Source organism: Coffea eugenioides, chromosome 7 (assembly GCF_003713205.1).
Source record: "Coffea eugenioides isolate CCC68of chromosome 7, Ceug_1.0, whole genome shotgun sequence".
NCBI lineage: Eukaryota > Viridiplantae > Streptophyta > Magnoliopsida > Gentianales > Rubiaceae > Coffea > Coffea eugenioides.
The window spans coordinates 15115207-15126228 of NC_040041.1; the positions used below are offsets into that span (position 1 = coordinate 15115207).

At 40.0% G+C, this 11022-nt stretch overlaps 1 protein-coding gene across 1 annotated transcript; it reads left to right on the plus strand.

Annotated features, from left to right (window-relative positions):
- The first annotated feature begins 574 nt into the window (after positions 1–574).
- Positions 575–9666, plus strand: LOC113777020. The gene is made up of 7 exons (XM_027322070.1): positions 575–898; positions 1125–2048; positions 2313–5893; positions 6186–7957; positions 8012–8699; positions 8787–9143; positions 9252–9666. Exons 1-7 carry the CDS (start codon positions 575–577, stop codon positions 9664–9666), a joined length of 8061 nt encoding a protein of 2686 aa, XP_027177871.1.
- Positions 9667–11022: the final 1356 nt, after the last annotated feature.

Here is an 11022-nt window from a genome sequence, read left to right on the forward strand (position 1 = left end):
AGATGCATTAGTAAGCCAAACCTCATGCATCCATATTAGAAATTACCTAGGATAGAGTCAACATATCCAATTAGGAACACTAAGCACGAGGGGGGGATTTCACCCCTCTTTCTTTGCTTTATTTACTTTTCATTCTTGTATCATTTATTGTCACAACGTGTTATATGTTACTTGTTGAACTAACCTCTCCTTGTTTTCCCTTTTTCTGCATACACAAACTTTAGAAATAAGAGTCCTAACATGGTACTCGTTTAAGATAAGACCGCCTCTTATATCAAGCATGTTTAAATTTTAGTATGCATATGTATTGCACATCATTTTAGGCTTACCCCGGCATTTAAAGGGGGCACCTTTAGGTCACATTTCAATTATTTCATTGTATATTTAATATGCTTTAATAAATTGTCATCATGCATTAACCATAGAGGGAATGCCGCATAGGAAATCCCACGGTAGGAATAAGTCACCTTTTGTCTCGGATATGTAATCCAATGAGACCTGCATGTTTATGATTTTGTATTGCCTAAGGGGTAAAATCCCGAGGTAAGGTACTAAGAGTGAAATTCCTCCTCAGATGGCTCCGTGCAGAATGCTGAACCAGATACCTCGGGAACTAACAGACTGGAAAAATAATATGACACATGAGGTGAAAAGACTGTTCAAATATGTGGGACATTTACCGAGTCTTCTAAGCATAACTCCAAATGTTGCAATCATTCAAGCTCTACTTGAGTACTGGGATCCAGAAGGTTCTATTTTTCGATTCGGTGAATGTGAACTAACACCAACTTTAGAAGAAATAGAAGGATTATTGCAGATACCTGGGAAAGGTTATCCTATGATATATCCAACTAATGGAACAAGGGAACAGTTTTATAGGTTTTTGGGATTAAGGCAGGTTAGTATGAACCAACATCCGGATGCGAGATCGTGTCCGTTAGAGTTTCTGTATGAACGATTTGGAGAAAGAGGGTCCTATGAACAGTACCGAACCGATTTTTTTTATAAGTAAGGAGCAATGGGTAGAGAAGCGAGTGCAAGCGTTTGGATTAGCTTTGATCAATCTGTTGTTGTTCCCGCAAAAGCATGGAAAGATCACATTTTTCACTATCAACATGGTTCAGAGCCTATTTTCAGGGATTAATGGAATGACCCCTACCTTGGTGCCTGTAATCATTGCCGACATCTTCATGGCCGCTACTGAATGTCAAAAGAAAAGAGGTTTCTTTTATGGGTCAAATTTGATACTCCAAATGTGGGCAATGGAGCATCTAGCGAAGAGAACGCTCAATCCTTTGGGATCTTGTCTCCCCGCAGAGAATTGGATCGAATCACACCGAGAAAGGGTCAAAAAGTATTATCGAATTGCATCTCCGACTCAGTTTATTCAAGAGTTCGATAACTTGACACCTGAGAAAATACAATGGGTTTTGGATTGGACAAAAGTTAGGGATCTGGTTTTCACGACTACCCAACACAGTTTTATCCCCCTAGCAGGCACCAATGGATTGGTCGCATATATTCCGCAACGAGTCATGAGGCAATTTGGGTATCCGCAAAGAATTCCGATGATACAAGGGCTTGAAAATATCAGACTCAACACAGTTGCTGAAAGTCGGAGCATGGTATTGGAAGCTTGGGGAAATCTTCTTAGTTTAGAGAGCTTGCACTTGGATCAAGTGAACAAATTGGAACCTAAGGTCATTTCAGAGTATAATGAGTGGATCAAACTGACAATTGAACAAGCTCGAAAGAAGTCACAGTCCGCTCCTGTCAGCCCTGAAGAGCAGATAGACAAGCTGAAGAAAGAACTCGAGGATTATCAATTGCAACTCATAGTGGCCGACCATGCCCTGGAAGACGCTCGAGCGCAATTAAAGTGGGAGACAAGAAAAACTGAAAAGTTGGAGAGAGCCCTGGATGCATTTGACAAAATTCGAGAAGGAATTCGGAAGCTTAGTATAGGAAGGTCTAAGGAGTCTCAACGTACTAGTTTAGCAAGGCATGAGGATTTTGTAAAAATGGTCAATCGAACCATCAATGAAGCTGTACAAAATGATTGAACTTGTCAGTGGTTAATGAGAATTTCTACATTCACTTACAGGTTTGAAATTGGGATTTTACCCCGAAGGTGTTGCATCATATTAGGCCGACCCTTGGCACAAAAAGGGTTCCCCCATAGGACATGCATCCGAATTATTTAGATATCTACTAACTCATGATTTTTTTTTTCTTTTTTCTTTTTCTTGAATAAATTACAGCAATTTGACAGAAGATCCACTCCTAAATCAGTTTCTTTTTCCCACTTGCAGATATTTTTCACAATTGCTACCCAAAGAAGCCCCATCATCACCAGGTCTCGAAGTAGAGCCTTGAGACAGCCTGTAAACATGAGTTCAATGCCTGAGGCTTCGGAAAGATCTGCTATGGTTACATCACCGGACTTCACAGCATTGGGAGCTCAGTTAAGTGAGGTACTTGACAAGTTCAATGACTTAAGTGTTGAAATGGCCGCACAGAGGCTTGTCATTGATCAGTTGGTAACAAGCAATAGCGGTGGTGGTGTCCCAAATGACCGAGAACCTGTCGATACCCACCCACATGCACAAGACAATCAACCACCTCACACATCCAATGCCCAGACAACTTTCCTTCCTTCCTTCGCTAATCCCCTTGAAAATACCTTTACCCAACTAAATTCAGACCTTTCCTATACGCATCCGAATTATATACTGATTAACCCAACCAGTAACCAAATCCCTCAAACCCATCCACAAACTAATCTGAACGTTCCCCCCAACCCTCAGGAACCTCACCATCACGTTGCAGCACCTTTTGTGTTGGACACTGCAGCTCAAGGGAAGGCGGCGGTAGAAGAACAACCTGTGCCTATTGACAAAGATCTGTTGAGAAGATTGGATCGATTCGATGATTTTATGAAAAAGAATCAAGGATTGAGCAGGCATAGTGGGTTGGATTACGATGAATTGTGTCTTTTCCCAGATATTCAGCTACCATTGGGATTCAAAACTCCCAAATTCAGCAAATATGATGGAACTGGAAATCCCAAGACGCATCTTAAGATGTTTGCCAACAAGTTAGGTAAGCCAGTGGATGATGAAAATTTGCCTATGCGTCTATTTCCGGAAAGTTTAGAGGGGGACGCTCTAGATTGGTATTCAAATTTGAAATCTGGAGAGGTAAAAACTTGGTTAGATCTGTCAACAGCTTTTGTGAAGCAGTATGAGTTTAATTGTGAATTGGCACCAACACGAACAACACTGGAGGGTACAAAAAGAAAGCCATCGGAAGATCACAAGACCTATGCAAAGCGGTGGAGAAAGTTAGCTGCCAAAGTGGAGCCACCCATGACTGAGGAGGAGATTGTTCGTACTTTCATCAAGGCTCATGATCCACCCTACTTCGAAGAGATTTTTCGCATGACTGGAAGTTCATTTGCCGCTATTATTAACAAGTTTGAGGAATACGACGAGTTTGTCAAGGCAGGGAAGATTGTTAATGTATCGGCATTGAAGTTGCAATTGGATGCTCTACAGAATCAAAGCAACATTGGGAAAAAGTCCCAATTCAAGAAGAAAGAAGGAGAAACTGCTTTTATATGGGATCAAGGCCCGTCTTTTAGACCCAAAAACCATCCCATCTATTCTGTTCCTTACCAGTATTACACCAACGCTCAACCAGTCTACCACGCTACTACCCAACTCCATCATTCCCGACCAAGTCATTTGAATACCTCACCATTACCTCCGACTCCACAACCTATCTTTCAAAATCACTCCCGTCCCAATTATTATCCCAGACCAACCCTACAAAATAATAACCCTTCTCAAAATCCTTTTCAAACCAGGAAAGTGCAAAATCAAAGGCAATTTCGAACCTTCACCAATTTGGGCCGACCCATTGATCAATTGTATGAGCAGTTAAGAGCAGCGGGAAAAATTAGCACTGTTCCTCCCAAACTCTATCCCAGAGGTCCTCCTGACAGTTATGATCCACAAGCAATCTGTGCCTACCATTCTGGAAGTCCAGGCCATACCACTGGCAATTGTTGGGCTCTAAAACATAAGATCCAGGATATGATTGATTCTGGAGACATCGTTCTTAGAAGAAAGGGAGAGCAGGGACCGAATGTTAGTAAGAATCCTTTACCTGAGCATGGGAACACTGTGGGAGTTATCATCGCTGATGAAGATTGTGTAGATCCCACTCAGTACATTGTAGATGAAACTGAAGTGTTTGGCGTGATGGAGGCTGATCATGCGAGAATGAGAAAACTGTCGCCTGTTGAAAAGTCCATGACTAAGGATAATGTCGAGGAAAATTTGAAATCTTTTGTGTTTGAAAAAGAGGAGCCATTCATAGCAGAAGGGGGAGTTTCCGAGGTTAACAAAGTTCCTTTTATTCTGGATCTGCCATCTTTTGAATGGGATGTATCAGAGCCTGTTATTCTCGAATTTCCAGAACAAATGCCTGTCAATAACTTGCAAGAGATACCATGGAACTACGAGGAACCTAGTCTGTTGATTGGAGATAAAAAATGCTTGAAGGAGGAGGTACCTACTATTGCCAGGTTTGAAAAAGTTGCGAAAAATTCCGAAATCGGCGTTCAATTCAAAGCCAAGGATAATTCTTCAACCCCCAAGCCTCTTGTGTCTGAAAAGGAAGCTGTGGATTTTTTAAAGATGCTGAAGAGAAGTGAGTACAAAACAGTGGAGCAATTGGATAGGATGTCTACTCAAATTTCTTTTCTGAATCTTCTCTTGACCTCCGAGCTACATAGAGAAGCATTGCTCAAAATTCTGAATGAAGCTCAAGTCCCTAAGGATATTCCGGTGGATAAATTTTCTAACATCGTGGGGAATGTACTTGCTGCTAATCATATTGCCTTCTCTGATGACGATCTGACTGTAGAGGGGATCGGGCATAACAGAGCCTTGTATATATCAGTCCGTTGCAATGGAAAGCTGTTGCCGAGGGTTTTAGTGGATAATGGGTCAGCGTTGAATATCTGTCCATGGAACACTCTCACCAAGCTTGGATTTCTTGATATTAAACTCCGTCCATCTGCAACTGTGGTTCGAGGATTTGATAGTTCAAAAAGGGAATCTATGGGTGAAGTAGATCTGGTATTGGAGATAGGCCCTGCTCAATTCCAAGTTACTTGCCAAGTCATGGACTTCTCCGGCGTTTACAATATTTTGCTTGGAAGACCTTGGATACATGCTTCCAATTCAGTGCCATCTTCGTTGCATCAAATATTGAGATTTATTGCGAATGATCAACTCATTACTGTGTTTGCTGAGGATGACTGTACCATGATCGTTGATGCAAAATTCAATGGTGAAAACAGACAAAGGAATCCAATTTCAGCTCATCATGTTGCTGACATCGTCTCTGTGGGATGGGCATCCAGGGATAAGTCTCTAACTCATTCAGATTTGCCAGATGCCAGTATTATGATGGCGAGGGAGATGATCCGAGGCGGATACGAAATAGGAAAAGGTCTTGGGAGAGAATTACAAGGAATTTTGGAGCCAATAGAGATCCCGACGCAGAAGGATACATTTGGATTGGGATTTCATCCGACTGCTAAGGATAGAAAGGAAATGCAAGCTCGAAAACAAGCTGAAAAGAAGGGCAAGCAAACTGCCTTAAATATCCCGCCGCTATATCACACTTTTCCTCGTCCATCAGAAGTGATCATGCCAGAAACAAAAAATTTTGTGGAAGAAATTGAAGTGGACCTATCTCAATTATTTGTCGGGGCAATTGATGAAGAGGAGCCATCAGAGAATTTAGAATTTTTGCCAATTATCGAGGGAGCCATTCAAAATTGGACTGCTGATTATTTTCCCTCTCGAAGGGAATTTCGGTAAATTTAAGGGGATTGTCTTTTGTCTAGATTCATATCTAGATTGCACGATAGTCTGGAGATTTTGTTAAAATAAATTGCTTTTAATTTCTGAAGTTTTATTCCCATTTCAGTTTGTATTGTTTGTTTTGTTGAAGAAAAATGATTGGAATGGATGATATGTTTTTAAATGGCAATCATGTTTGTGTATTTGGCCTTTTGTGAAGTTTCAATGCATTTTGAATTTAATGAAATGGACGATTTCTCTTGTATTTTCTATTTATTTATTACATATGTTCTATTTCATTTTCAGATGGCCACAAATAAAACCCTTCGACCCTTTGGATGTCACCATTTTGGAATTCGATGGCTGCAATCTCGATATCTCTCATGAGCTTGAAATCATGCAATCTGAAATTCAAAACGAGAGCGACAATGAGGAAGAATTTGAGTCTGTTTCCAGAGATTTAATACAGTATGAAGAGAAATCCAAACCCAACTTAGAAGAAACAGAAATCATCAATATTGGCACTAAGACCGAGGTTAAAGAGGTTAAAGTCAGCATTCATTTGAATAAGAAACAGAAGGAGGAAATGATTGAATTCTTAATGCTATTTCAAGATGTGTTCGCATGGTCCTACGATGATATGCCAGGGATCTCTACAGATATAGTGGTTCACAGGTTGCCAATTGATCCAAATTTTTTACCTGTAAAGCAGAAGCCGCGTAAATTCAAACCAGAAATGAGTCTCAAGATAAAGGAACAAGTTGTGAAGCAACTCAATGCTAAGATAATCATGGTGTCTCATTATCCCACCTGGCTATCGAACCCTGTGCCAGTGCCTAAGAAATCTGGTGAAGTGCGAGTATGTGTTGATTACAGAGATTTGAATAAGGCCAGTCCGAAAGACGATTTTCCTTTGCCAAACATTCATATTCTTTTGGACAATACTGCTGGACACGAAATTGAATCTTTTGGTGATTGTTTTGCTGGGTATCATCAAATTTTAATGGCAGAAGAAGACAGAGAGAAAACCTCTTTTATCACCCCATGGGGAACCTTTTGTTATCGAGTGATGCCTTTCGGGCTGAAAAATGCTGGAGCCACTTATCAGAGAACCATGACTACTTTGTTCCATGACATGATTCACAAGGAGATGGAGGTTTATGTGGATGATATCATAATTAAATCCAAGAAGGTTGATGACCATTTGGTTGATTTAAAGAAGCTGTTTGAAAGATTGAGGAAGTATAATTTGAAGTTGAACCCTGCAAAATGTGGTTTTGGAGCTCCGGCTGGTAAGTTATTGGGTTTTATTGTCAGCAAAAAGGGCATAGAGATAGATCCTGCGAAAATAAAAGCAATTCGAGATATGCCCATTCCAAAATGTCAAAAAGATGTGAAAAGTTTTCTTGGAAAGATCAATTTCATTGGCCGATTCATTGGACAGTTAACCTCTACCTGTGAGCCTTTGTTCAAATTGTTGAAAAAGAATGCGTCAATGGATTGGAATGAAGATTGTCAACAGGCTTTTGATAAGATCAAGAATTATTTGTTAAATCCTCCGGTCTTAGTGCCACCTCAGCCAGGGAGACCTCTGATTATGTATTTGTCTGTTCTTGATGAGGCTGTCGGATGCGTTCTGGGACAGCATGACGAGTCTGGGAGAAAGGAACAAGCCATCTACTATCTGAGCAAGAAATTTACAGCATATGAGGCCAACTATTCTTTCCTTGAGAGAAGTTGTTGTGCTTTAGCATGGGCAGCTCAGAAATTGAGACATTATTTGCTCGGTTATACCACTTACTTGATTTCCCGTTCCGATCCTCTGAAATACCTGTTGGAAAAGTCGATGCCCACGGGACGTATGGCTAAGTGGCAAATGATCCTTTCCGAATTCGATATTGTCTTCACAACACAAAAGGCAGTCAAGGGTCAAGTTATAGCAGATCATTTGGCAGAAAATCCAAGAGATGATGATTATCAGCCATTGCATACCTACTTTCCTGATGAAGAAATCCTGTTCGTTGGAGCGGTTGAGGACATGAGTGAGCAGTATCCTGGATGGAGGTTATTTTTTGACGGTGCGTCAAACTCTTTTGGAGCTGGAATTGGAGCAGTTTTAGTATCGCCTGAAGGGAAACATTATCCTGCTACTGCCAAATTACGATTTCCTTGTACCAACAACATGGCTGAGTATGAAGCTTGTATTTTTGGATTGAAAATGGCATTGGACATGGAGATCAAGGATCTGATAGCATTCAGTGATTCAGATTTACTTGTGCACCAGACGCTTAAACAGTGGGTAACTCGGGATTCAAAAATTATGTTGTATCATTGTAACTTGCTTAGTTTGGCCAGCAAATTCAGGAATTTGGAACTCAGACATATTCCCCGCACTCGTAATGCCTTTGCTGATGCTTTAGCTACTCTGTCTTCGATGATCCAACATCCAGATGAGCTGGTGATTGAACCTATACAGATTCAACTTCAGAATAGGCCAGCGCATTGTCTGGTTACAGAAAGGGTCACTGATGGTCGCTCCTGGTACAAGGATATTAAGGAATTCATGAAAACAGGATCCTACCCTCCTGATACTGATTCTGTTGCAAAAATTTTCTTACGCAGAATGTCATCAAGATTCTTCTTGAATGGAGAAGTGCTATACAAGAAAACATCTGATTTGGGCCTTCTGAGATGCATCAATGAAGAGGAAGCCGATTATATGATGAAAGAGATGCATAGTGGGGTTTGTGGGCCACACATGAATGGGCATCTACTGGCTAAGAAGATCATGAGAACAGGATATTTTTGGCTTACCATGGAGCATGACTGTGTAGATTTTGTTAGAAAATGTGTTAAGTGTCAAATGCATGGTGATATTATACGTGCTCCTCCTACAGAATTGCATAGTATGACTGCTCCATGGCCATGTTCGATCTGGGGAATGGATGTGATCGGAACTATTGATCCTTCTGCTTCAAATGGGCATCGATTCATTTTAGTGGCGATTGAATATTTCACCAAGTGGGTTGAGGCCGCATCCTATAAGCATGTGACTAAGAAAGTGGTGTCGGATTTCTTGAGAAATAATATCATCTGTCGTTTTGGGGTACCAGAGACGTTGATCACTGATAATGCCAAGAACCTCAATAATGATATGGTGGATGGATTATGTGAACAGTTCAAGATTAAACATCGAAATTCGGCCATTTACAGGCCTCAGATGAATGGAGCCGTTGAAGCTGCAAATAAAAATTTGAAAAAGATTATTCGTAAGATGACTGAAGCACACCGGGATTGGCATGAGAAGCTGCCTTATGCACTAATGGCGTACAGAACTACCATCAGAACTTCTACTGGTGCAACTCCTTTCTCTCTTATGTATGGAATGGAAGCAGTCCTGCCTGCAGAAGTTGAAATTCCTTCCTTGCGCATTCTGATGGAAGCTCAGATAGAAGAAGCTGAATGGGTTAGAGAACGTCAGGAGCAGTTGTCTCTAATTGATGAAAAGAGATTGAATGCCGTCTGTCATGGACAATGTTATCAGCAACGAATGGCCCGTGCTTACAACAAAAAGGTTAAGCCCCGTTTGTTTGAAGTTGGAGATAAGGTTTTGAAACGGATTCTTCCAATGCAAGATGAGGCTAAAGGGAAGTTTGCTCCCAATTGGCAAGGACCATTCATTGTTAAGAAAGTGCTATCCGGAGGAGCGCTTATCCTTATGGAAATGGACGGTCAAATTTTTCCCCAACCAATCAATGCAGACATGTGCAAAAAGTTTTTCATTTGATTATAAAAATTTTCTTTAAAAAATACTGCAAGAGACGGATTTAAGGCATACTTCCTCTCATTGTTCCATTTCGATGTCTTATCCCTAATCTGTTTTCCCTTTTGACTTTTCATAACCACATTTTTTTTTTCTCGCTTGGCAGTCCCTTAAGATCACTAACCCCTATACCGGGGCAATTTTGTTTCTTTGAAAAAAAAAAAAAAAAAAAAAAAGTAAAAAGTAAAAGAAAAGTAAAAAAAAGAAAATATAAAAAAAAAGGGGAAGAGTAAGTTTTATCTCTGCCAGAATTAAACTGGGGCAAATTTTATCTCTTTCTCACCCTAGATCGGGGTAAGTTTTGACAGAATGCTATCTCAAATGATTGCAAACCCATCATATGATCCGCTGTCAAGCCTTTCAAGCCTTAACCTTTCCTTTGCCGAATTTCATCTTCTGCAGTATTTTGAAAAAAAAATTTTCTTAATCAACTAGCAAATTATGTAAATACAAACTTTTCTGAAACATGTCAGAGAAGATTGTCTCACTGATGCTACTCATTATCAGAGCATGACTGCAGTGATACGGTTGGGGTTAAATTTATCTTATCTATGTCTCTAGGTGAAAACCTGAAAGGGCACCTTCTAAAAAAAAAAAAGAAAGAGAAAAAAAAGAAAAAAAAAAAGACAAGAAAAGAAAAAAAAAAAAAAAACAAAACAAGAAGAAAAAGAAAAAATAAGAAAAAGGGGTGGGGGTAACCTTAGTGAAAACCCAAAAGGGCGCTGAGGTAGGGTTTTGGAGTACAAGAGAATCAGCGACAGAGAATAAGATGTTGAGGTCTGAAAGCTGGTGACTATGTTGATTTGGGTCTCTTTCATACTGTTGTTCTTTTGCCGACAATGAATTCCAAAATGGATGACTACGAAAGGGTCAGATGGAGCATTTTTCCTCATCAAAGGCCATCCTCTAAATACGAATCCGAATTTTGATCCTTGGGCCTTTATTCAAAAATTCAACAATTTTGTATTACTATTCTATTTGCTATTTTTTATTTATTGTGTATCATTGTTCATTTCATATTAGCATTATTGCATGATGAATACTATTTTTTTTTTATTTTATTGTTTATAGTTTTCATATTTTGGGTCTCATTCAAAAGACAATCCCCTATAATTTATCTCTAAAGAGTCATGAAATTTAAGATCCTATGATACTAAAGTACGGACAATTGACATTTGACAGTTGCAAAGGTTTTGAAGGGTTGTCGGCTGAACCTAAGGGAGCGATTGGTTGATATCGAAACTCATGTTTACATGGTTCTCAAGGCAAAAGGATCACATGGTGGTGGCAGCGTTTTTGTCATAGTTGTTTCTTTTCCTT